The 27267-nt window shown below is 44.2% G+C and overlaps 1 protein-coding gene across 2 annotated transcripts; it reads right to left on the reverse strand.

The window, feature by feature from the left end:
- Nucleotides 1–1646: 1646 nt before the first annotated feature.
- Nucleotides 1647–27267, reverse strand: LOC139395744 (nuclear pore complex protein Nup50-like). 2 transcript variants are annotated; one of them, XM_071143091.1, is made up of 8 exons: nucleotides 27167–27267; nucleotides 26069–26151; nucleotides 18744–18827; nucleotides 17012–17231; nucleotides 14896–15570; nucleotides 11508–11589; nucleotides 10631–10749; nucleotides 1647–2615 (listed from the first exon to the last, which is right to left on the reverse strand). In XM_071143091.1, the coding sequence occupies exons 2-8, from the start codon at nucleotides 26135–26137 to the stop codon at nucleotides 2416–2418; spliced, it is 1449 nt and encodes a 482-aa protein (XP_070999192.1). In that variant the 5' UTR covers nucleotides 26138–26151; nucleotides 27167–27267; the 3' UTR covers nucleotides 1647–2415. The 2 variants fall into 2 exon arrangements, with proteins under 2 accessions (XP_070999192.1, XP_070999191.1); XM_071143090.1 differs by having other exon boundaries at nucleotides 18744–18848.

Raw genomic sequence — 27267 nt, forward strand, 5'->3', positions numbered from 1 at the left:
TGTGTTACAGTGTGTCTAGTCCAGGTGTGTCTAGTCCAGGTGTGTCTCTGTGTTACAGTGTGTCTAGTCCAGGTGTGTCTAGTCCAGGTGTGTCTCTGTGTTAGTGTGTCTCTGTGTTAGTGTGTCTAGTCCAGGTGTGTCTAGTCCAGGTGTGTCTCTGTGTTACAGTGTGTCTAGTCCAGGTGTGTCTAGTCCAGGTGTGTCTTTGTGTTAGTGTGTCTAGTCCAGGTGTGTCTAGTCCAGGTGTGTCTAGTCCAGGTGTGTCTCTGTCTTACAGTGTGTCTAGTCCAGGTGTGTCTTGTCCAGGTGGGTCTAGTCCAGGTGTGTCTAGTCAAGGTGTGTTTCTGTGTTACAGTGTGTCTAGTCCAGGTGTGTCTCTGTGTTACAGTGTGTCTAGTCCAGGTGTGTCTAGCCAAGGTGTGTCTAGTTCAGGTGGGTCTAGTCCAGGTGGGTCTAGTCCAGGTGTGGGTCTAGTCCAGGTGTGTGTCTTGTCCAGGTGTGTCTCTGTGTTAGTGTGTCTAGTACAGGTGTGTCTAGTCCAGGTGTGTCTCTGTGTTACAGTGTGTCTCTGTTACAGTGTGTCTAGTCCAGGTGTGTCTCTGTGTTACAGTGTGTCTAGTACAGGTGTGTGTCTAGTCCAGGTGTGTGTCTAGTCCAGGTGTGTGTCTAGTCCAGGTGTGTGTCTAGTCCAGGTGTGTGTCTAGTCCAGGTGTGTGTCTAGTCCAAGTGTGTCTAGTCCAGGTGTGTCTAGTCCAGGTGTGTCTCTGTGTTACAGTGTGTCTAGTCCAGGTGTGAGTTTAGTCCAGGTGTGTCTAGTCCAGGTGTGTCTAGTCCAGGTGTGTCTCTGTGTTAGTGTGTCTAGTCCAGGTGTGTCTAGTCCAGGTGTGTGTCTAGTACAGGTGTGTGTCTAGTCCAGGTGTGTGAAGATAAAACTTGTTGTAGACGACCCCTCTGGCATCACATGACAAAATGGCCTCCTATCCCCTTTCTAGTTCACTAGTTCCAGATTACATAGTTGGTCTAGTAGTGCACTAGATAGGGAATAGGGGCCATTCCAGATTGGAGAGTTGTCAGTGAGACAGGCAAGGATAAAGAGGGTTAAAATAAACATGACCTGGGGTGGAGGGGCTAGGGATACAGGACTGGCCCTGGGGTGGAGGGGTACAGGACTGGCCCTGGGGTGGAGGGGTACAGGACTGGCCCTGGGGTGGAGGGGTACTGGACTGGCCCTGGGGTGGCGGGGTACAGGACTGGCCCTGGGGTGGAGGGGCTAGGGGTACAGGACTGGCCCTGGGGTGGAGGGGCTAGGGGTACAGGACTGGGGCTAGGGGCCTGGGGTGGAGGGGTACAGGACTGGCCCTGGGGGGGAGGGGTACAGGACTGGCCCTGGGGTGGAGGGGTACAGGACTGGCCCTGGGGTGGAGGGGTACAGGACTGGCCCTGGGGTGGAGGGGTACAGGACTGGCCCTGGGGTGGAGGGGTACAGGACTGGCCCTGGAGTGGAGGGGTACAGGACTGGACCTGGGGTGGAGGGGTACAGGACTGGCCCTGGGGTGAGGGGTACAGGACTGGACCTGGGGTGGAGGGGTACAGGACTGGACCTGGGGTGGAGGGGTACAGGACTGGCCCTGGGGTGGAGGGGTACAGGACTGGCCCTGGGGTGGAGGGGTACAGGACTGGCCCTGGGGTGGAGGAGTACAGGACTGGCCCTGGGGTGGAGGGGCTAGGGGTACAGGACTGGACCTGGGGTGGAGGGGTACAGGACTGGCCCTGGGGTGGAGGGGTACAGGACTGGCCCTGGGGTGGAGGGGTACAGGACTGGCCCTGGGGTGGAGGGGTACAGGACTGGCCCTGTGGTGGAGGTGCTAGGGGTACAGGACTGGACCTGGGGTGGCTAGGGGTACAGGACTGGACCTGGGGTGGCTAGGGGTACAGGACTGGCCCTGGGGTGGCTAGGGGTACAGGACTGGCCCTGGGGTGGAGAGGTACAGGACTGGACCTGGGGTGGAGGGGCTAGGGGTATAGGACTGGCCCTGGGGTGGAGGGGTACAGAACTGGACCTGGGGTGGAGGGGTACAGGACTGGACCTGGGGTGGAGGGGTACAGGACTGGTCCTGGGGTGGAGGGGTACAGGACTGGACCTGGGGTGGAGGGGTACAGGACTGGCCCTGGGGTGGAGGGGCTAGGAGTACAGGACTGGCCCTGGGGTGGAGGGGCTAGGGGGTACAGGACTGGCCCTGGGGTGGAGGGGTACAGGACTGGCCCTGGGGTGGAGGGGTACAGGACTGGCCCTGGGGTGGAGGGGTACAGGACTGGCCCTGGGGTGGAGGGGTACAGGACTGGCCCTGGGGTTAGTTGATAGGCAGAAGGGTGGAGTTGGGGGCAGCCTGTACCACCCTCCAGGGGGCTCGTCCTCTAAGCTTTCTTCTCCTCCAGTATGTTGTGCAGTTCATCAGCGTCCTCTGCTGTTTTGACCCTGATGAGCATGGCGACAGGGTTGGTAGGGTTGTTGTGGTCCACGACAGGGTTAGGAACACACATCACCATCACGTTGTTCTTTCCCATCCTGGAACAGAGTATGGAGGGCTGGACCATGATGTTCAACAGGATGTTACCTGGAGGAGAGAGAAAGAGGGGGGGGGGGGGGGGGGGGGGGGTGTTATTGATGAGGGCTGGACCATGATGTTCAACAGGATGTTACCTGGAGGAGAGAGAGAGAGGGAGGGGGGGGGGGTATTGATGAGGGCCGGACCAGGATTAATAAGATTTAATAAGGTTTAATGCAGTAAGGTTTAATAAGGTTTAATGCGGTAAGGTTTAATAAGGTTTAATGCAGTAAGGTTTAATAAGGTTTAATGCAGTAAGGTTTAATAAGGCTTAATGCAGTAAGGTTTAATAAGGCTTAATGCAGTAAGGTTTAATAAGGTTTAATAAGGCTTAATGCAGTAAGGTTTAATAAGGCTTAATGCAGTAAGGTTTATTAAGGTTTAATGAGGCTTAATGCAGTAAGGTTTAATAAAGTTTAATGCGGTAAGGTTTAATAAGGTTTAATGCAGTAAGGTTTAAAAAGCTTTAATAAGGCTTAATGCAGTAAGGTTTATTAAGGTTTAATAAGGCTTAATGCAGTAAGGTTTATTAAGGTTTAATAAGGCTTAATGCAGTAAGGTTTAATAAGGTAAGGTTTAATAAGGCTTAATGCAGTAAGGTTTAATAAGGCTTAATGCAGTAAGGTTTAATAAGGTTTAATAAGGCTTAATGCAGTAAGGTTTAATAAGGTTTAATAAGGCTTAATGCAGTAAGGTTTAATAAGGCTTAATGCAGTAAGGTTTATTAAGGTTTAATAAGGCTTAATGCAGTAAGGTTTAATAAAGTTTAATGCGGTAAGGTTTAATAAGGTTTAATGCAGTAAGGTTTAATAAGCTTTAATAAGGCTTAATGCAGTAAGGTTTAATAAGGTTTAATAAGCTTTAATAAGGCTTAATGCAGTAATGTTTAATAAGGCTTAATGCAGTAAGGTTTATTAAGGTTTAATAAGGCTTAATGCAGTAAGGTTTAATAAGGTTTAATAAGGCTTAATGCAGTAAGGTTTAATAAGGCTTAATGCAGTAAGTTTTATTAAGGTTTAATAAGGCTTAATGCAGTAAGGTTTAATAAGGCTTAATGCAGTAAGGTTTAATAAGGCTTAATGCGGTAAGGTTTAATAAGGCTTAATGCGGTAAGGTTTAATAAGGCTTAATGCAGTAAGGTTTAATAAGGCTTAATGCAGTAAGGTTTAATAAGGCTTAATGCGGTAAGGATTAATAAGGTTTAATAAGGCTTAATGCAGTAAGGTTTAATAAGGCTTAATGCGGTAAGGTTTAATAAGGCTTAATGCGGTAAGGTTTAATAAGGCTTAATGCAGTAAGGTTTAATAAGGCTTAATGCAGTAAGGTTTAATAAGGCTTATTGCAGTAAGGTTTAATAAGGCTTAATGCGGTAAGGTTTAATAAGCTTTAATAAGGCTTAATGCAGTAAGGTTTATTAAGGTTTAATAAGGCTTAATGCAGTAAGGTTTAATAGGGCTTAATTCAGTAAGGTTTAATAAGGTTTAATAAGGCTTAATGCAGTAAGGTTTAATAAGGTTTAATAAGGCTTAATGCAGTAAGGTTTAATAAGGCTTAATTCAGTAAGGTTTAATAAGGTTTAATAAGGCTTAATGCAGTAAGGTTTAATAAGGTTTAATAAGGCTTAATGCAGTATGGTTTATTAAGGTTTAATAAGGCTTAATGCAGTACGGTTTAATAAGGTTTAATAAGGCTTAATGCAGTAAGGTTTAATAAGGTTTAAAAAGGCTTAATGCAGTAAGGTTTAATAAGGTTTAATAAGGCTTAATGCGGTAAGGTTTAGTTAAGTTTAATATGGCTTAGTAAATTAAAGTTCTATATTTTAATAACATACTCAGGTTGGTATATTTCACACCACTGAGTACAGTCTAGGTCTCTAGATAATGTTTAATAGTGAAAGGGTTAGAAAGGTTTAATAAGGAAAGGTTTAATAAGGAAAGGTTGAATAACATACCCAGGTTGGTGTCAGCGGTCTCTAGATAAGGTTTAATAAGGTTTATAACATACCCAGGTTGGTGTCAGCATTCTCTAGATAAGGTTGAATAACATACCCAGGTTGGTGTCAGCGGTCTCTAGATAAGGTTTAATAACATACCCAGGTTGGTGTCAGCGGTCTCTAGATAAGGTTTAATAAGGTTTATAACATACCCAGGTTGGTGTCAGCAGTCTCTAGATAAGGTTGAATAACATACCCAGGTTGGTGTCAGCGGTCTCTAGATAAGGGTTAATAAGGTTTAATAACATACCCAGGTTGGTGTCAGCGGTCTCTAGATAAGGGTTAATAAGGTTTAATAACATATCCAGGTTGGTGTCAGCAGTCTCTAGATAAGGTTTAATAAGGTTTAACAACATACCCAGGTTGGTGTCAGCGGTCTCTAGATAAGGTTTAATAAGGTTTATAACATACCCAGGTTGGTGTCAGCATTCTCTAGATAAGGTTTAATAAGGTTTATAACATACCCAGGTTGGTGTCAGCATTCTCTAGATAAGGTTGAATAACATACCCAGGTTGGTGTCAGCGGTCTCTAGATAAGGTTTAATAACATACCCAGGTTGGTGTCAGCAGTCTCTAGATAAGGTTGAATAACATACCCAGGTTGGTGTCAGCGGTCTCTAGATAAGGGTTAATAAGGTTTAATAACATACCCAGGTTGGTGTCAGCGGTCTCTAGATAAGGGTTAAAACTTCTTGAGAATACTTGACACGCAGACGTCCCAAGTATGCCCCTGGAAATGCAAATGCGCTACGCTAAATGCTAAATGTACTCGTTACAACTCAATCTTTGATCAAAATTCACAAGCAGGGTATTGAATTAAAGCTACACTCGTTGTGAACCTAGCCAGCAAGTCAGATTTTTAAAATGCTTTTCGGCGAAAGCATCAGAAGCTATTATCTGATAGCATGCACCCCCCAAAATGCCAGCTCGACACGTAAACAACAGATTTTGCGATAGCCGGCGCTACCCAAAACGCAGAAATAAAATATAAAACATTCATTACCTTAGACGAGCTTCTTTCTTGGCACTCCTATATGCCCCATAAACATCACTATTGGGTCTTTTTTTCATTTAAATCGGTCCATATATACCCAAAATAGCTTTGTATGGAAGTTGTGTCATTCAGAAAAAATCATCGTTTTTAAACGCTGCGTAATTTTTTAAAATTAAAAAAGTCGACGATAAACTTTCACAAAACACTTCGAAATCCTTTTGTAATCCAACTTTAGGTATTAGTAAACGTTTATAATCTATCAAAATGATTACAGGGCGATGTCTCTTCAATAGGTATTCACTTCAAAAACAATGCCATCTGATATCTCCCTCAACTGCATCCGGGTGAAGACTGGGAAAATGGAGGTCAGATAGATGGATTTTCCAACAATTAATTCAATTGAAAATTAGGACAATGGCGCCATCGTGCGGAATTTGTATGAATTGCAGGCAGATTCCCATTAAATTCTGTTCTCTTTTAACAACTGGTGGAAGTGACTTATGGAAATTATTTTTTGCTTTCAGAGAGCAGTTTTTCTTGCGTTTTTCAATGAAACACACAATCTGTTATAGTCATAGCCGTGATTTAACCAGTTTTATAAACTTCAGAGTGTTTTCTATCCACACATACTAATCATATGCATATACTATATTCCTGGCATGAGTAGCAGGACGCTGAAAAGTTGCGCGATTTTTAACAGAATTTTCAAAAAAGGAGGGGGTAGAAGTAAGATTAATAAGGTTTAATAACATATCCAGGTTGGTGTCAGCGGTCTCTAGATAAGGTTTAATAACATACCCAGGTTGGTGTCAGCAGTCTCTAGATAAGGTTTAATAAGGTTTAACAACATACCCAGGTTGGTGTCAGCGGTCTCTAGATAAGGTTTAATAACATACCCAGGTTGGTGTCAGTGGTCTCTAGATAAGGTTTAATAACATACCCAGGTTGGTGTCAGCGGTCTCTAGATAAGGTTCAATAACATACCCAGGTTGGTGTCAGCGGTCTCTAGATAATGTTTAACAAGGTTTAACAACATACCCAGGTTGGTGTCAGCGGTCTCTAGATAAGGTTTAATAACATACCCAGGTTGGTGTCAGCGGTCTCTAGATAAGGTTCAATAAGGTTTAATAACATACCCAGGTTGGTGTCAGCGGTCTCTAGATAAGGTTTAATAACATACCCAGGTTGGTGTCAGCGGTCTCTAGATAAGGTTTAATAAGGTTTAACAACATACCCAGGTTGGTGTCAGCGGTCTCTAGATAAGGTTTAATAACATACCCAGGTTGGTGTCAGCGGTCTCTAGATAAGGTTCAATAAGGTTTAATAACATACCCAGGTTGGTGTCAGCGGTCTCTAGATAAGGTTTAATAACATACCCAGGTTGGTGTCAGCAGTCTCTAGATAAGGTTTAATAACATATCAGGTTGGTGTCAGCGGTCTCTAGATAAGGTTTAATAAGGTTTAATAACATACCCAGGTTGGTGTCAGCGGTCTCTAGATAAGGATAAATAACATACCCAGGTTGGTGTCAGCAGTCTCTAGATAAGGTTGAATAACATACCCAGGTTGGTGTCAGCGGTCTCTAGATAAGGTTTAATAACATACCCAGGTTGGTGTCAGCAGTCTCTAGATAAGGTTTAATAACATACCCAGGTTGGTGTCAGCAGTCTCTAGATAAGGTTTAATAACATACCCAGGTTGGTGTCAGCGGTCTCTAGATAAGGTTTAATAACATACCCAGGTTGGTGTCAGCGGTCTCTAGATAAGGTTCAATAAGGTTTAATAACATACCCAGGTTGGTGTCAGCGGTCTCTAGATAAGGTTTAATAACATACCCAGGTTGGTGTCAGCGGTCTCTAGATAAGGTTTAATAAGGTTTAACAACATACCCAGGTTGGTGTCAGCGGTCTCTAGATAAGGTTTAATAACATACCCAGGTTGGTGTCAGCGGTCTCTAGATAAGGTTCAATAAGGTTTAATAACATACCCAGGTTGGTGTCAGCGGTCTCTAGATAAGGTTTAATAACATACCCAGGTTGGTGTCAGCAGTCTCTAGATAAGGTTTAATAACATATCAGGTTGGTGTCAGCGGTCTCTAGATAAGGTTTAATAAGGTTTAATAACATACCCAGGTTGGTGTCAGCGGTCTCTAGATAAGGATAAATAACATACCCAGGTTGGTGTCAGCAGTCTCTAGATAAGGTTGAATAACATACCCAGGTTGGTGTCAGCGGTCTCTAGATAAGGTTTAATAACATACCCAGGTTGGTGTCAGCAGTCTCTAGATAAGGTTTAATAACATACCCAGGTTGGTGTCAGCAGTCTCTAGATAAGGTTTAATAACATACCCAGGTTGGTGTCAGCGGTCTCTAGATAAGGTTTAATAACATACCCAGGTTGGTGTCAGCGGTCTCTAGATAAGGTTCAATAAGGTTTAATAACATACCCAGGTTGGTGTCAGCGGTCTCTAGATAAGGTTTAATAACATACCCAGGTTGGTGTCAGCGGTCTCTAGATAAGGTTTAATAAGGTTTAACAACATACCCAGGTTGGTGTCAGCGGTCTCTAGATAAGGTTTAATAACATACCCAGGTTGGTGTCAGCGGTCTCTAGATAAGGTTCAATAAGGTTTAATAACATACCCAGGTTGGTGTCAGCGGTCTCTAGATAAGGTTGAATAACATACCCAGGTTGGTGTCAGCAGTCTCTAGATAAGGTTTAATAACATATCAGGTTGGTGTCAGCGGTCTCTAGATAAGGTTTAATAAGGTTTAATAACATACCCAGGTTGGTGTCAGCGGTCTCTAGATAAGGATAAATAACATACCCAGGTTGGTGTCAGCAGTCTCTAGATAAGGTTGAATAACATACCCAGGTTGGTGTCAGCGGTCTCTAGATAAGGTTTAATAACATACCCAGGTTGGTGTCAGCAGTCTCTAGATAAGGTTTAATAACATACCCAGGTTGGTGTCAGCAGTCTCTAGATAAGGTTTAATAACATACCCAGGTTGGTGTCAGCGGTCTCTAGATAAGGTTTAATAACATACCCAGGTTGGTGTCAGCGGTCTCTAGATAAGGTTCAATAAGGTTTAATAACATACCCAGGTTGGTGTCAGCGGTCTCTAGATAAGGTTTAATAACATACCCAGGTTGGTGTCAGCGGTCTCTAGATAAGGTTTAATAAGGTTTAACAACATACCCAGGTTGGTGTCAGCGGTCTCTAGATAAGGTTTAATAACATACCCAGGTTGGTGTCAGCGGTCTCTAGATAAGGTTCAATAAGGTTTAATAACATACCCAGGTTGGTGTCAGCGGTCTCTAGATAAGGTTTAATAACATACCCAGGTTGGTGTCAGCAGTCTCTAGATAAGGTTTAATAACATATCAGGTTGGTGTCAGCGGTCTCTAGATAAGGTTTAATAAGGTTTAATAACATACCCAGGTTGGTGTCAGCGGTCTCTAGATAAGGATAAATAACATACCCAGGTTGGTGTCAGCAGTCTCTAGATAAGGTTGAATAACATACCCAGGTTGGTGTCAGCGGTCTCTAGATAAGGTTTAATAACATACCCAGGTTGGTGTCAGCAGTCTCTAGATAAGGTTTAATAACATACCCAGGTTGGTGTCAGCAGTCTCTAGATAAGGTTTAATAACATACCCAGGTTGGTGTCAGCGGTCTCTAGATAAGGTTTAATAACATACCCAGGTTGGTGTCAGCGGTCTCTAGATAAGGTTCAATAAGGTTTAATAACATACCCAGGTTGGTGTCAGCGGTCTCTAGATAAGGTTTAATAACATACCCAGGTTGGTGTCAGCGGTCTCTAGATAAGGTTTAATAAGGTTTAACAACATACCCAGGTTGGTGTCAGCGGTCTCTAGATAAGGTTTAATAACATACCCAGGTTGGTGTCAGCGGTCTCTAGATAAGGTTCAATAAGGTTTAATAACATACCCAGGTTGGTGTCAGCGGTCTCTAGATAAGGTTTAATAACATACCCAGGTTGGTGTCAGCAGTCTCTAGATAAGGTTTAATAACATATCAGGTTGGTGTCAGCGGTCTCTAGATAAGGTTTAATAAGGTTTAATAACATACCCAGGTTGGTGTCAGCGGTCTCTAGATAAGGATAAATAACATACCCAGGTTGGTGTCAGCAGTCTCTAGATAAGGTTGAATAACATACCCAGGTTGGTGTCAGCGGTCTCTAGATAAGGTTTAATAACATACCCAGGTTGGTGTCAGCAGTCTCTAGATAAGGTTTAATAACATACCCAGGTTGGTGTCAGCAGTCTCTAGATAAGGTTTAATAACATACCCAGGTTGGTGTCAGCGGTCTCTAGATAAGGTTTAATAACATACCCAGGTTGGTGTCAGCGGTCTCTAGATAAGGTTTAATAACATACCCAGGTTGGTGTCAGCGGTCTCTAGATAAGGTTGAATAACATACCCAGGTTGGTGTCAGTGGTCTCTAGATAAGGTTTAATAACATACCCAGGTTGGTGTCAGCAGTCTCTAGATAAGGTTTAATAACATACCCAGGTTGGTGTCAGCGGTCTCTAGATAAGGTTTAATCAGGTTTAATAACATACCCAGGTTGGTGTCAGCGGTCTCTAGATAAGGTTGAATAACATACCCAGGTTGGTGTCAGCGGTCTCTAGATAAGGTTTAATAACATACCCAGGTTGGTGTCAGCGGTCTCTAGATAAGGTTCAATAAGGTTTAATAACATACCCATGTTGGTGTCAGCGGTCTCTAGATAAGGTTTAATAACATATCCAGGTTGGTGTCAGCGGTCTCTAGATAAGGTTGAATAACATACCCAGGTTGGTGTCAGCGGTCTCTAGATAAGGTTTAATAACATACCCAGGTTGGTGTCAGCGGTCTCTAGATAAGGTTTAATAACATACCCAGGTTGGTGTCAGCGGTCTCTAGATCAGGTTGAATAACATACCCAGGTTGGTGTCAGCGGTCTCTAGATAAGGTTGAATAACATACCCAGGTTGGTGTCAGCGGTCTCTAGATAAGGTTGAATAACATACCCAGGTTGGTGTCAGCGCGGACTAGCAGCTGTGTCTTTCCGTCTGAGGTGGTTTTCAGATGCAGCGTTCCAACTCCCTTCTCCTTGAACTCCGTCTCTTTCTTATAGAACAGTTTACACCTGGAACACACACACACACACACACACACACACACACACACACACACACACACACACACACACACACACACACACACACACACACACACACACACACACACACACACACACACACACACACACACACACACACACACACACACACACACACACACACACACACACAACTAACGTCAAGTTCATCGTTTGGAACAAACCCATTTCTGAAAAATACTGGACGTGTGTAACAAATACAAAAGCATTGAATAAATTCACTGTTTTATTTACGGTTTCATAAAGCATAAGAATAATTGTACAATTCTAATATAGTCAGTCAGTCTTTTCCAGCGAGTTGAAAAAGGTCTTGAAGCAACACACAGGTAAAATATAACACTGCAAGAGCGTCTGTCAACCGTGAGCCATAATGCATCCCATAATGCATCCCATAATGCATCCCATAATGCATCCCATAATGCATCCCATAATGCATCCCATTGGATAATTCGAAGACAGATCCTACAGATGTATAGAGCTATAATACATCCCATAATACATCCCATAGACAGATCCTACAGATGTATAGAGCTATAATACATCCCATAATACATCCCATAGACAGATCCTACAGATGTATAGAGCTATAATACATCCCATAGACAGATCCTACAGATATATAGAGCTATAATACATCCCATAATCCATCCCATAATCCATCCCATAGACAGATCCTACAGATGTATAGAGCCATATTTTAAATGTTTCTGTAAAAGGAGACCTACTTTCTGGAGTAGAACGCGTCAGCCTCCTTAATCTCCTGGACTTCCACTTTGGGAGGTTCATCAGACTCCTCCCCGTTTTCATCTACGGGACGACAAGGAAGAGACGGACGTTATGAAGAGCTTCTGATAACCAAACGGACAGAGGAAACAAAAACATGTGAGCTCAGCCCCTTGAATGGGATTTAAAAATATATATTTAAAATCACTGGGATTAAAAACCTGAATGTGATATCTAATAGAGGTTTAATCTGGCATTAAAAACCTGAATGTGAGATTTTATAGAGGTTTAATCTGGGATAAAACATTTTAATGTGATATCTAATAGAGGTTTAATCTCCGGGATTAAAAACCTGAATGTGAGTATGTTGTCTATCACTAACAGCACCATATCACCAGGTAACATTCTGAGTATGTTGTCTATCAGCACCATATCACCAGGTAGCATCCTGAGTATGTTGTCTATCAGCACCATATCACCAGGTAACATCCTGAGTATGTTGTCTATCAGCACCATATCACCAGGTAACATTCTGAGTATGTTGTCTATCACTAACAGCACCATATCACCAGGTAACATTCTGAGTATGTTGTCTATCACTAGCAGCACCATATCACCAGGTAACATTCTGAGTATGTTGTCTATCAGCACCATATCACCAGGTAACATCCTGAGTATGTTGTCTATCAGCACCATATCACCAGGTAACATTCTGAGTATGTTGTCTAGCAGCACCATATCACCAGGTAACATTCTGAGTATGTTGTCTATCAGCACCATATCACCAGGTAACATTCTGAGTATGTTGTCTATCACTAACAGCACCATATCACCAGGTAACATTCTGAGTATGTTGTCTCTCACTAACAGCACCATACCACCAGGTAACATTCTGAGTACGTTGTCTATCACTAGCAGCACCATATCTCCAGGTAACATTCTGAGTATGTTGTCTAGCAGCACCATATCACCAGGTAACATTCTGAGTACGTTGTCTATCACTAGCAGCACCATATCACCAGGTAACATTCTGAGTATGTTGTCTATCACTAACAACACCATATCTCCAGGTAACATTCTGAGTATGTTGTCTATCACTAACAGCACCATATCACCAGGTAACATTCTGAGTATGTTGTCTATCACTAACAGCACCATATCACCAGGTAACATTCTGAGTATGTTGTCTATCACTAGCAGCACCATATCACCAGGTAACATTCTGAGTATGTTGCCTATCACTAACAGCACCATATCACCAGGTAACATTCTGAGTATGTTGTCTAGCAGCACCACATCACCAGGTAACATTCTGAGTATGTTGTCTAGCAGCACCATATCACCAGGTAACATTCTGAGTATGTTGTCTATCACTAACAGCACCATATCACCAGGTAACATTCTGAGTATGTTGTCTCTCACTAACAGCACCATATCACCAGGTAACATTCTGAGTATGTTGTCTATCAGCACCATATCACCAGGTAACATTCTGAGTATGTTGTCTATCACTAACAGCACCATATCTCCAGGTAACATTCTGAGTATGTTGTCTATCACTAACAGCACCATATCACCAGATAACATTCTGAGTATGTTGTCTATCACTAACAGCACCATATCACCATGTAACATTCTGAGGAGGTTGTCTAGCAGCACCATATCACCAGGTAACATTCTGAGTACGTTGTCTATCACTAGCAGCACCATATCACCAGGTAACATTCTGAGTATGTTGTCTATCACTAACAGCACCATATCACCAGGTAACATTCTGAGTATGTTGTCTAGCAGCACCATATCACCAGGTAACATTCTGAGTATGTTGTCTATCACTAGCAGCACCATATCACCAGGTAACATTCTGAGTATGTTGTCTATCACTAACAGCACCATATCTCCAGGTAACATTCTGAGTATGTTGTCTATCACTAACAGCACCATATCACCAGATAACATTCTGAGTATGTTGTCTATCACTAACAGCACCATATCACCATGTAACATTCTGAGGAGGTTGTCTAGCAGCACCATATCACCAGGTAACATTCTGAGTACGTTGTCTATCACTAGCAGCACCATATCACCAGGTAACATTCTGAGTATGTTGTCTATCACTAACAGCACCATATCACCAGGTAACATTCTGAGTATGTTGTCTAGCAGCACCATATCACCAGGTAACATTCTGAGTATGTTGTCTAGCAGCACCACATCACCAGGTAACATTCTGAGTATGTTGTCTATCACTAGCAGCACCATATCACCAGGTAACATTCTGAGTATGTTGTCTATCACTAACAGCACCATATCACCAGGTAACATTCTGAGTATGTTGTCTATCACTAACAGCACCATATCACCAGGTAACATTCTGAGTATGTTGTCTATCAGCACCATATCACCAGGTAACATTCTGAGTATGTTGTCTATCACTAACAGCCCCATATCTCCAGGTAACATTCTGAGTATGTTGTCTATCAGCACCATATCACCAGGTAACATTCTGAGTATGTTGTCTATCACTAACAGCCCCATATCTCCAAGTAACATTCTGAGTATGTTGTCTATCAGCACCATATCACCAGGTAACATTCTGAGTATGTTGTCTATCACTAACAGCCCCATATCTCCAGGTAACATTCTGAGTATGTTGTCTATCACTAACAGCACCATATCACCAGGTAACATTCTGAGTATGTTGTCTATCACTAACAGCACCATATCACCAGGTAACATTCTGAGTATGTTGTCTATCAGCACCATATCACCAGGTAACATTCTGAGTATGTTGTCTATCACTAACAGCCCCATATCTCCAGGTAACATTCTGAGTATGTTGTCTAGCAGCACCATATCACCAGCTAACATTCTGAGTATGTTGTCTAGCAGCACCATATCACCAGGTAACATTCTGAGTATGTTGTCTAGCAGCACCATATCACCAGCTAACATTCTGAGTATGTTGTCTAGCAGCACCATATCACCAGGTAACATTCTGAGTATGTTGTCTAGCAGCACCATATCACCAGGTAACATTCTGAGTATGTTGTCTAGCAGCACCATATCACCAGGTAACATTCTGAGTATGTTGTCTATCACTAGCAGCACCATATCACCAGGTAGAATTCTGAGTATGTTGTCTAGCAGCACCATATCACCAGGTAACATTCTGAGTATGTTGTCTAGCAGCACCATATCACCAGGTAACATTCTGAGTATGTTGTCTAGCAGCACCACATATAATATCTAGTCACATGATATCACAACTGTCGGGACAGTATAATATTTATATTACCCTACATACATAACACCTTCCATATCGTACCTGTGGTCTAACAGCACCATATCACCAGGTACCCTACATACATAACACCTTCCATATCGTACCTGTGGTCTGGGTGGGGGCAGCCTCCGCTTTGGCCCCACTGAAGGAGAAGGCAGGAGGAGCAGCGCCTCCAAACAGGGAGGAGGAGGAGACACCAGGAGCTCCTCCGGTGCTCAGAGACCCCAACACTGAGCTGTTCCCCTTCTGGCCCAAGCTAAAGCTGATGCCAGCGGGGATCGGAGCAGGAGCGGCTGAGCTCTCCCCCGGGGCCGTAGTGATGCCGTCCTTGTCCTTACTGAAGGAGAACACCGGGGCCGTGGCGGTCGAGCCGGCGGCGCTAGATGAGGGTGGTGGTGCGGTACTGACTGCCCGCTTCTCCTCTGGTTCCTCTGCTCTGCTCCTGCTCTCTGAGCCTCCGTCCGCCACCACAGCAGCTCCAGTCACAGCTCCAGTCCCTCCACTCCCTCCGTACTTCTTATCGATGCTGGCCAGGTGCTTTTCATAGTCCCTGAAGATGGGGTTTAGGTCACAGAGGGGGTTTCCGTTGACGTGCTTGGTGATCCAGTCCCTGACAGAGCAGTTGAGAGCTGTGAGCTGCCTACTGTATTCCTGGTTGTTACCGCTGTTAGTGGAGAGAGAGGAGCTGAGAGACCGACTGGAAACCGCGGGGGAGGAACCATTAGACTGCTGCCCTGTGATGACAGCACTGGAGGAGGGGCCGCTGAATGTTAATGAACCTAGGAGAGTAGGAGGAGGGGGGAGGAAGAGAGGGGATAGAGGGGAGGAGGAGATGGGATAGAGGAGAGGAGGGGGGATAGAGGGGAGGAGGAGGTGAAGAGAGAACGAGAATGTAAACGTTCCAGCAGAGAGAGAAGCCGTGATACCTCACAGTAGCCTTAAGGCTTCAGCGCGAGTCACCTGGCGCCTAGCAACACAACGACTGTGTTGCCATACCTTCCTCCTTCGCTTGAAAAACAAGAAGGGGGAAAAGGGCAATAGTACCGTTTGTCCATCTTGAGATGCTGTAGCCGGTAAACACTTCCTCAAAATAACTCAAGAAATATATATTTTTGCATCTGACTAGGATGTTTGGTGCAAGTATTTCTCAAGTGAAAAGATTTGCATGAAAAGTAGCCTATCATTGAATGACAAAACAGATCTATGAAGAATCATGCCGAACACCAAAACATCACAACATGGCGTCATCATAAAATGGACAAACTGTTTCAGATGGGAAGCACGCGGACGCCCGCAGTATGCCCTGTGTTTCAGATTGGAAGCACGCAGACGCCCGCAGTATGCCCTGTGTTTCAGATGGGAAGCACGCAGACGCTCGCAGTATGCCCTGTGTTTCAGATGGGAAGCACGCAGACGCCCGCAGTATGCCCTGTGCTTCAGATGGGAAGCCTGCGGACGCCCGCAGTATGCCCTATGTTTCAGATGGGAAGCACGCAGACGCCCGCAGTATGCCCTGTGCTTCAGATGGGAAGCCTGCAGACGCCCGCAGTATGCCCTGTGTTTCAGATGGGAAGCCTGCAGACGCCCGCAGTATGCCCTGTGTTTCAGATGGGAAGCCTGCAGACGCCCGCAGTATGCCCTGTGTTTCAGATGGAAAGCACGCAGACGCCCGCAGTATGCCCTGTGTTTCAGATGGGAAGCCTGTGGACGCCCGCAGTATGCCCTGTGCTTCAGATGGGAAGCCTGCGGACGCCCGCAGTATGCCCTGTGTTTGAGATGGGAAGCCTGAAACACAGTATGCCCTGTGTTTCAGATGGGAAGCCTGCGGACGCCCGCAGTATGCCCTGTGTTTGACGGTAGAGAAGAAGAGCTGTGTGGCTGTGACAGCACCACACAGAGCGAGAGACGGAGAACGAGAGACGGAGAACGAGCACGTCCTAGACTGACTGACTACTGGAGCATTTCTGTTCTGTCATTCTGCCCTCAGGCACCACACTGGGAGAGGAGCTGACACACACAGCGAACCCCAGTGATTCAGCTCCATTAACCTGTAATACCAGATCCACACAACGAACCCCAGTGATTCAGCTCCATTAACCTGTAATAGCAGATCCCGCTCAACAATGAAGGATTTTCAACTCGCTTTCACAAGTTATCCTATCGGACTTGCACATTAACTGTACAAGGGGTTTCCACCCCCCCAAACAATCCGTCTCTTACCTGGTGTGGTGGTCTTGGTGGCAGTAGGCGAGGTGAACCCGGTGAGGGCCGGAGTGACAGGTTTGACACTGTTCCCATTGGACAGCCCAGACAGGGGTTTAAACCCTACCCCATTCCCGAACCCGGAGAAGGCTGTGATCCCCTCAGCGGCTGGCCCGGTTCCCGATGTAGGGGCCAGGGAGAACCCTTTAAACACTTTGAATGCTCCTCCACTCTGCCCCTGTAGGCAGAAAAGACAAGAAGGAAACTGGATTCACTAGGGGGAACTGGATGCGTCTATCTCCCTCCATTAGGCTAAAACATCACTGGAGGGGTCTCTGTAAAAAGAGTTCTGGCATCCAAGTAAGCAAACGCTGCTTGCCTTGGGTTAATGTAAAGCTGGAAGGAAGGAAGGAAGGAAGGAAGCACTGCTTGCCTTGGGTTAATGTAAAGCTGGAAGGAAGGAAGGAAGGAAGGAAGGAAGGAAGGAAGGAAGGAAGGAAGGAAGGACTGCTTGACTTGGGTTAATGTAAAGCTGGAAGGAAGGAAGGACTGCTTGACTTGGGTTAATGTAAAGCTGGAAGGAAGGAAGGACTGCTTGACTTGGGTTAATGTAAAGCTGGAAGGAAGGAAGGAAGGATGGAAGGAAGGACTGCTTGCCTTGGGTTAATGTAAAGCTGGAAGGAAGGAAGGAAGGAAGGAAGGAAGGAAGTAGGGACTGCTTGCCTTGGGTTAATGTAAAGCTGGAAGGAAGGAAGGACTGCTTGCCTTGGGTTAATGTAAAGCTGGAAGGAAGGAAGGAAGGAAGGAAGCACTGCTTGCCTTGGGTTAATGTAAAGCTGGAAGGAAGGAAGGAAGGAAGGACTGCTTGCCTTGGGTTAATGTAAAGCTGGAAGGAAGGAAGGAAGCACTGCTTGCCTTGGGTTAATGTAAAGCTGGAAGGAAGGAAGGAAGGAAGGACTGCTTGACTTGGGTTAATGTAAAGCTGGAAGGAAGGAAGGAAGGAAGGACTGCTTGACTTGGGTTAATGTAAAGCTGGAAGGAAGGAAGGACTGCTTGACTTGGGTTAATGTAAAGCTGGAAGGAAGGAAGGAAGGACTGCTTGCCTTGGGTTAATGTAAAGCTGGAAGGAAGGAAGGAAGGAAGCACTGCTTGACTTGGGTTAATGTAAAGCTGGAAGGAAGGAAGGAAGCACTGCTTGCCTTGGATTAATGTAAAGCTGGAAGGAAGGAAGGAAGGACTGCTTGACTTGGGTTAATGTAAAGCTGGAAGGAAGGAAGGACTGCTTGACTTGGGTTAATGTAAAGCTGGAAGGAAGGAAGGAAGGAAGGAAGGACTGCTTGCCTTGGGTTAATGTAAAGCTGGGTTGTGTTCAGTAGGCACTAAACTGAAGAAAACGTGAAACAGGGATGTAGTTGCCACCTGAACTTGTGCAATAAGAAACACTTGTTTTTTCTTCTAATGAACATGACCCAGGTTTCCCCCTGAGACACTAAGACAGCATGCACGTGAGCTAGTTCCAGTGGTGTTGGTTAGTTAACGAGTCTAGAAAAGTATGTGGCCATTAATGCCAGCTTCTAGCCTAGGTCAACAGCTAGTCACACACACACAGACAGCATGCATGCTAGTGCCCTTGGGCGTTGGTTAGTCAGTCAGGTAACCTACGTCACCTAGGTCAACAGCTAGTCACACACACACAGACAGCATGCATGCTAGTGCCCTTGGGCGTTGGTTAGTCAGTCAGGTAACCTACCTCTGAACCAGCAGCCCGACGCTTGGCCTTCTTGATGGGCCTGCTCTTCATCACATCATCACTAGCGATGGAAAATGTCCCTGCCTGATGAACACCATCAGAACACTATTAGAAATAGGATCAAATATGTACAATACATCCTTACTCTGCTATATAGTCCAGGTAACAACACATCCTTACTCTGCTATATAGTCCAGGTAATATGTACAACACATAATTTATTTATTTTATTTTTATTTCACTTTTATCTAACCAGGTAGGCCAGTTGAGAACAAGTTGTCATTTACAACTGCAACCTGACCAAGATAAAGCAAAGCAGTTCGACACAAAACAACAACACAGAGTTACACATGGAATAAACAAGCGCACAGTCAATAACACAATAGAGAAAATCTATATACAGTGTGTGTAAATGGTGTGAGGAGGTAAGGCCATAAATAGGCCAATAGTGGTGAAGTAATTACAATTTAGCAGATTAACACTGGAGTGATAGATGAGCAGATGGTGATGATGTGCAAGTAGAAATACTGGTGTGCAAAAGAGCAGAAAAGCAAATAAAAACAGTATGGGGATGAGGTAGGTAGTTGGATGGGCTATTTACAGATGGGCTATGTACAGCTGCAGCGATTGGTTAGCTGCTCAGATAGCTGATGTTTAAAGTTATTGAGGGAGAGATAAGTCTCCAGCTTCAGCGATTTTTGCAAATCGTTCCAGTCATTGGCAGCAGAGAACTGGAAGGAAAGGTGGCCAAAGTAGGTGTTGGCTTTGGGGGTGACCAGTGAGATATACAGTGCCTTGCGAAAGTATTCGGCCCCCTTGAACTTTGCGACCTTTTGCCACATTTCAGGCTTCAAACATAAAGATATAAAACTGTATTTTTTTGTGAAGAATTAACAACAAGTGGGACACAATCATGAAGTGGAACAACATTTATTGGATATTTCAAACTTTTTTAACAAATAAAAACTGAAAAATTGGGCGTGTAAAATTATTCAGCCCCCTTAAGTTAATACTTTGTAGCGCCACCTTTTGCTGCGATTACAGATGTAAGTCGCTTGGGGTATGTCTCTATCAGTTTTGCACATCGAGAGACTGACATTTTTTCCCATTCCTCCTTGCAAAACAGCTCGAGCTCAGTGAGGTTGGATGGAGAGCATTTGTGAACAGCAGTTTTCAGTTCTTTCCACAGATTCTCGATTGGATTCAGGTCTGGACTTTGACTTGGCCATTCTAACACCTGGATATGTTTATTTTTGAACCATTCCATTGTAGATTTTGCTTTATGTTTTGGATCATTGTCTTGTTGGAAGACAAATCTCCGTCCCAGTCTCAGGTCTTTTGCAGACTCCATCAGGTTTTCTTCCAGAATGGTCCTGTATTTGGCTCCATCCATCTTCCCATCAATTTTAACCATCTTCCCTGTCCCTGCTGAAGAAAAGCAGGCCCAAACCATGATGCTGCCACCACCATGTTTGACAGTGGGGATGGTGTGTTGCTTTTACGCCAAACATAACGTTTTGCATTGTTGCCAAAAAGTTCAATTTTGGTTTCATCTGACCAGAGCACCTTCTTCCACATGTTTGGTGTGTCTCCCAGGTGGCTTGTGGCAAACTTTAAACAACACTTTTTATGGATATCTTTAAGAAATGGCTTTCTTCTTGCCACTCTTCCATAAAGGCCAGATTTGTGCAATATACGACTGATTGTTGTCCTATGGACAGAGTCTCCCACCTCAGCTGTAGATCTCTGCAGTTCATCCAGGGTGATCATGGGCCTCTTGGCTGCATCTCTGATCAGTCTTCTCCTTGTATGAGCTGAAAGTTTAGAGGGACGGCCAGGTCTTGGTAGATTTGCAGTGGTCTGATACTCCTTCCATTTCAATATTATCGCTTGCACAGTGCTCCTTGGGATGTTTAAAGCTTGGGAAATCTTTTTGTATCCAAATCCGGCTTTAAACTTCTTCACAACAGTATCTCGGACCTGCCTGGTGTGTTCCTTGTTCTTCATGATGCTCTCTGCGCTTTTAACGGACCTCTGAGACTATCACAGTGCAGGTGCATTTATACGGAGACTTGATTACACACAGGTGGATTGTATTTATCATCATTAGTCATTTAGGTCAACATTGGATCATTCAGAGATCCTCACTGAACTTCTGGAGAGAGTTTGCTGCACTGAAAGTAAAGGGGCTGAATAATTTTGCACGCCCAATTTTTCAGTTTTTGATTTGTTAAAAAAGTTTGAAATATCCAATAAATGTCGTTCCACTTCATGATTGTGTCCCACTTGTTGTTGATTCTTCACAAAAAAATACATTTTTATATCTTTATGTTTGAAGCCTGAAATGTGGCAAAAGGTGTCAAAGTTCAAGGGGGCCGAATACTTTCGCAAGGCACTGTACCTGCTGGAGCGAGTGCTACGGGTGGGTGCTGCTATGGTGACCAGTGAGCTGAGATAAGGCAGGGCTTTACCTAGCAAAGACTTATAGATGACCTGGAGCCAGTGGGTTTGGCGACGAATATGGAGCGAGAGCCAGCTGACTAGAGCATACAGGTCACAGTGGTGGGTGGTATAAGGTGATTTGGTAACAAAACGGATGACACTGTGATAGACTGTATCCAGTTTGCTGAGTAGACTATTGGAAGCTATTTTGTAGATGACATCGCCGAAGTCGAGGATCGGTAGGGTAGTCAGTTTTATGTGTGTATGTTTGGCAGCATGAGTGAAGGATGCTTTGTTGCGATATTTTTATGTGTGTATGTTTGGCAGCATGAGTGAAGGATGCTTTGTTGCGATATAGGAAGCCGATTCTAGATTTAATTTTGGATTGGAGATGTTTGATGTGATTCTGGAAGGAGAGTTTACAGTCTAACCAGACACCTAGGTATTTGTAGTTGTCCACATATTCTAAGTCAGAACCGTCCAGAGTAGTGATGCTGGACGGGCGAGCAGGTGCAGGCAGCGATCGGTTGAAAAGCATGCATTTAGTTTTACTTGTATTTAAGAGCAGTTGGAGGCCACGGAAGGAGAGTTGTATGGCATTGAAGCTTGCCAGGAGGGTTGTTAACACAGTGTCCAAAGAAGGGCCAGATGTATACAGAATGGTGTCGTCTGCGTAGAGGGGGATCAGGGAATCACCCGCAGCAAGAGCGACATTGTTGATATATACAGAGAAAAGAGTCGGCCCAGGAATTGAACCCTGTGGTATCCCCATAGAGACTGCCAGAGGTCCGGACAACAGACCCTCCGATTTGACACACTGAACTCTGTCTGCAAAGTAGTTGGTGAACAAGACGAGGCAGTCATTAGAAAAACCGAGGCTACTGAGTCTGCCGATAAGAATATGGTGATTGACAGAGTCGAAAGCCTTGGCCAGGTCGATGAAGACGGCTGCACAGTACTGTCTTTTATCGATGGCGGTTATGATATCGTTTAGTACCTTGAGCGTGGCTGAGGTGCACCCGTGACCAGCTCGGAAACCGGACTGCACAGCAGAGAAGGTACGGTGGGATTCGAAATGGTCAGTAATCTGTTTATTAACTTGGCTTTCGAAGACTTTAGAAAGGCAGTGCAGGATGGTTATAGGTCTATAACAGTTTGGGTCTAGAGTGTCACCCCCTTGAAGAGAGGGTTCTACAACATTGAATCAACATGTTGATTTGACAATCTTCTTTGTAACCATAGTAACTCGGGGCTAACCTCATAACCGCAGTAACTCGGGGCTAACCGTAGTAACTCGGGGCTAACCGTAGTAACTCGGGGCTAACCGTAGTAACTCGGGGCTAACCGCAGTAACTCGGGGCTAACCGTAGTAACCGCAGTAACTCGGGGCTAACCGTAGTAACTCGGGGCTAACCGTAGTAACTCGGGGCTAACCGCAGTAACCGTAGTAACTCGGGACTAACCTCAGTAACCGTAGTAACTCGGGGCTAACCTCAGTAACCGTAGTAACTCGGGGCTAACCTCAGTAACCGTAGTAACTCGGGGCTAACCTCAGTAACCGTAGTAACTCGGGGCTAACCTCAGTAACCGTAGTAACTCGGGGCTAACCTCAGTAACCGTAGTAACTCGGGGCTAACCTCAGTAACCGTAGTAACTCGGGGCTAACCTCAGTAACCGTAGTAACTCGGGGCTAACCTCAGTAACCGTAGTAACTCGGGGCTAACCTCGTAACCGCAGTAACTCGGGGCTAACCTCAGTAACCATAGTAACTCGGGGCTAACCGCGTAACCGTAGTAACTCGGGGCTAACCTCAGTAACCGTAGTAACTCGGGGCTAACCGTGTAACTGACGGTTATAGATGAAGACCTTCATGAAAATAAACAGTAAAAGATCTATTAAAAACGGCTGACTGAAGACGGGCCGATCATTGGTGCGGTTGAGTCCGTTTCTGTAGTAACATGGCCTTAAACATGATGTAACTGTTGCTCCTTGCTGAAACAAGCAACAAATCATTATTCAGTTCCCACAATGCAGCAGCAGCACACATGTAGTTATGAAATAGAATGAATAGAACAGGCTTGGAACCTCTAACCCTGGTAAATAGAATGAATAGAACAGGCTTGGAACCTCTAACCCTGGTAAATAGAATGAATAGAACAGGCTTGGAACCTCTAACCCTGGTAAATAGAATAGGCTTGGAACCTCTAAACCTGGTAAATAGAATGAATAGAACCTGTAACCCTGGTAATATGACTGTTAAATAGAATGAATAGAACCTCTAACCCTGGTAATATGACTGGTAAATAGAATGAATAGAACCTCTAACCCTGGTAATATGACTGGTAAATAGAATGAATAGAACCTGTAACCCTGGTAAATAGAATGAATAGAACCTGTAACCCTGGTAAATAGAATGAATAGAACCTCTAACCCTGGTAAATAGAATGAATAGAACCTGTAACCCTGGTAATATGACTGGTAAATAGAATGAATAGAACCTCTAACCCTGGTAATAAGACTGGTAAATATAATGAATAGAACCTGTAACCCTGGTAATAAGACTGGTAAATAGAATGAATAGAACCTCTAACCCTGGTAATATGACTGGTAAATAGAATGAATAGAACCTCTAACCCTGGTAATATGACTGGTAAATAGAATGAATAGAACCTCTAACCCTGGTAAATAGAATGAATAGAACCTCTAACCCTGGTAAATAGAATGAATAGAACCTGTAACCCTGGTAATAAGACTGGTAAATAGAATGAATAGAACCTCTAACCCTGGTAATATGACTGGTAAATAGAATGAATAGAACCTCTAACCCTGGTAAATAGAATGAATAGAACCTCTAACCCTGGTAAATAGAATGAATAGAACAGGCTTGGAACCTCTAACCCTGGTAATACGACTGGTAAACTCATGGCTGCCTGGTATTGTGATGTAATCATTTCCATGGTAATGTAGAATGTTTATTCAAATGATGTTCACTGATGTGGCTCAAACAATGGAATGTATTATTTGTAACGTCTGTAGAGTTGAATCAACAAATAACAGCACAGGGTACACTTCCTGCTTTTACTTCCTGCTTTGCTCCAAGATAAAAAATTTAAAAAAGGTTACAACAACGTAATAACTCCCATCAGGAAGCATTTGAAAATAAAACAAATTCATGGGACCAGCTCAGTTGAAAACTACTTGCGCCGTTGCTAACTAGCAACGTCGGTCCCATGAATCGCCAAATTATGGGATATTAGAACCCCTCTGTCTTATTAACCTTGTAATCTTCAACCTAGACGTTAGCTAGCTGGCTAGATGGTTGTCTCTTTTCTCACATTAGCTTCAATGCTAATTTATGTCCTTACCAACCTCATGATCTGTTTCAGACAGCTTGCCTTCTGCCGAGGCAGCGTAGCTCCAATGCCTGAGCTGATCACATGGTTGATTCAGAGAGGTAGAACCTCAAACATTATTGTGAAGCCGGTGTCTTTAACCTTCACATTTTATAACCTAGCTTTGCTCCTATGGGGACACTCAACATGGCCGCAAGTCCTGCCATTATGCCACCATCCGTTCTAGTCATTCTATTTCTATGGCAGCAGATGCAGTCAGGAGCAGATGAGGGGAGAAAATGTGTTTAATTTATTTATTTTTTCTCATAAAATATAACTCATAAAACTAACTCATACGTAGACTGCTGTCATTTGGCTGGCTACCGTCACTGAAGGCCTATCCAACCAGCTCTCTAGCTCCTGAGTAACCCTCTATACCAATCACTGAAGGCCTATCCAACCAACTCTCTAGCTCCTGAGTAACCCTCTATACCAATCACTGAAGGCCTATCCAACCCCTCTATACCAATCACTGAAGGCCTATCCAACCCCTCTATACCAATCACTGAAGGCCTATCCAACCCCTCTATACCAATCACTGAAGGCCTATCCAACCCCCTCTATACCAATCACTGAAGCCCTATCCAACCCCCTCAATACCAATCACTGAAGCCCTATCCAACCCCCTCTATACCAATCACTGAAGGCCTATCCAACCCCCTCTATACCAATCACTGAAGCCCTATCCAACCCCCTCTATACCAATCACTGAAGGCCTATCCAACCCCTCTATACCAATCACTGAAGGCCTACCCAACCCCTCTATCACTGAAGGCCTATCCAACCTCCTCTATACCAATCACTGAAGACCTATCCAACCCCCTCCATACCAATCACTGAAGGCCTACCCAACCCCTCTATACCAATTACTGAAGGCCTATCCAACCCCTCTATACCAATCACTGAAGGCCTACCAACCCCTCTATATCAAATCACTGAAGGCCTACCAACCCCTCTATACCAATCACTGAAGGCCTACCCAACCCCTCTATCACTGAAGGCCTATCCAACCCCTCTATACCAATCACTGAAGGCCTACCCAACCCCCTCTATACCAATCACTGAAGGCCTATCCAACCCCATCTATACCAATCACTGAAGGCCTACCAACCCCTCTATACCAATCACTGAAGGCCTACCCAACCCCTCTATCACTGAAGGCCTATCCAACCCCTCTATACCAATCACTGAAGGCCTACCCAACCCCCTCTATACCAATCACTGAAGGCCTATCCAACCCCATCTATACCAATCACTGAAGGCCTACCCAACCCCTCTATCACTGAAGGCCTATCCAACCTCCTCTATACCAATCACTGAAGACCTATCCAACCCCCTCTATACCAATCACTGAAGACCTATCCAACCCCTCTATACCAATCACTGAAGGCCTACCCAACCCCTCTATCACTGAAGGCCTGCAGGCTGTGTATTATTAGACAGTCTATAGTAGTATCAGTGAGGCAGTAGAACCACAGTGCAGCAGCCAACCTCCTCTCCCTCATCCTCCTGATCCCAGTTCCGGTCAGTCAGCTCTTTGTCTGCAATCCTCTTCGCCATGGCAACGCTGCTCTCTGGTAGACAACACAAGAGAAGAGTCAACACACAAATGATTCAACGGTGATCATTAATAACATACTTCAAACTGTCTCGTTATTTTTTGTGAGTTTCAGTGGTTACACGATACAAGTATACTATAAACAAATACAATAAAACACTAGAGAATCTCAATAAACAATATTTCAACATCAGGGACATTGGATGAACATAATTAACTACAGTAAACAGCAAACTAAGTTAACTACAGTAACTAGTTGATTAAGGTGAGTGCTTTCCCCCCTATGTCCTGTTAGACTGAGTTGATGTAGCTAGTTATTAAATGATATATTATGTATATATTATATATATCTTATATAGTTAGTTATGCAACACGTTGATACTGATTTAAGTCACAAACTGTTGGACAAAGAGACAGGAAAGTGGAGGACAAAAGAAGAGCCAGTGTGTGTTGTTGTTTAGTGAATAGTTATGGGCTCGCTAATGATGAAATATCAACATAGGTAACTTCAGCTTGCACCATTAGGATGTCGAAATGCCTGGTAGTAACTAGATGTACTACGAGTTAACTAAGTAACGTTACATATCATCGAGTACGTATTTTCTCTTCTGGCTAAGGATAATTTGGCCAACCATGTGTGGGTGGATTTCCTTTCTCTAATGTTAGCCAACTCGAAATGTGTGTCAATATCAAAGACAGTAGTAGTTAGCGGACTATAAAAAGTTCGGCGAAATATCAGCTGCCGGTAACAACACGGGTTACTTATTTATCTAACAAGTTAGCTAGTTCGCTAACCAATTTAACAACTTGCTATTTTTTGGCATGATATATTTGGTACCTTTTAATCACACGTGGTGCAGAGTAACATTAGAGTGTATTTTGCGTGTTTAGCATGGCCCTATAATGTGATTTATTCCATGCTAGCTACAGTAGCACCACCATCAACAATATGAACAGCCATGAAGTCCTGCTAGCTGTGTTGATAGGCTAACTACTGCTCCGATGTCATTGAATATATAAAAGAAACATACCTTTTTTCCCCCCTTTAATTAAAATGTTCGATAACAACTGCCCTTTGATAGTAAATCAATTCCAAATGCTACTAAACTTGGAATAATCGCTGGTTGTCCGA

This window comes from Oncorhynchus clarkii, unplaced genomic scaffold, assembly GCF_045791955.1.
Source record: "Oncorhynchus clarkii lewisi isolate Uvic-CL-2024 unplaced genomic scaffold, UVic_Ocla_1.0 unplaced_contig_11038_pilon_pilon, whole genome shotgun sequence".
In the NCBI taxonomy this organism is placed as follows: domain Eukaryota; kingdom Metazoa; phylum Chordata; class Actinopteri; order Salmoniformes; family Salmonidae; genus Oncorhynchus; species Oncorhynchus clarkii.

Excerpts from the sequence above, each read along its gene's own strand:
- LOC139395744 (XM_071143090.1), bottom strand. The coding sequence starts at position 26,137 with ATGGCGAAGAGGATTGCAGACAAAGAGCTGACTGACCGGAACTGGGAT. Across the intron at positions 17,232-18,743 it reads GTCGGGCTGCTGGTTCAGAG|GGGCAGAGTGGAGGAGCATT; the intron begins GTAGGTTACCTG and ends TTCTGCCTACAG. Across the intron at positions 2,616-10,630 it reads CCGCGCTGACACCAACCTGG|GTAACATCCTGTTGAACATC; the intron begins GTATGTTATTCA and ends TCTCTCCTCCAG.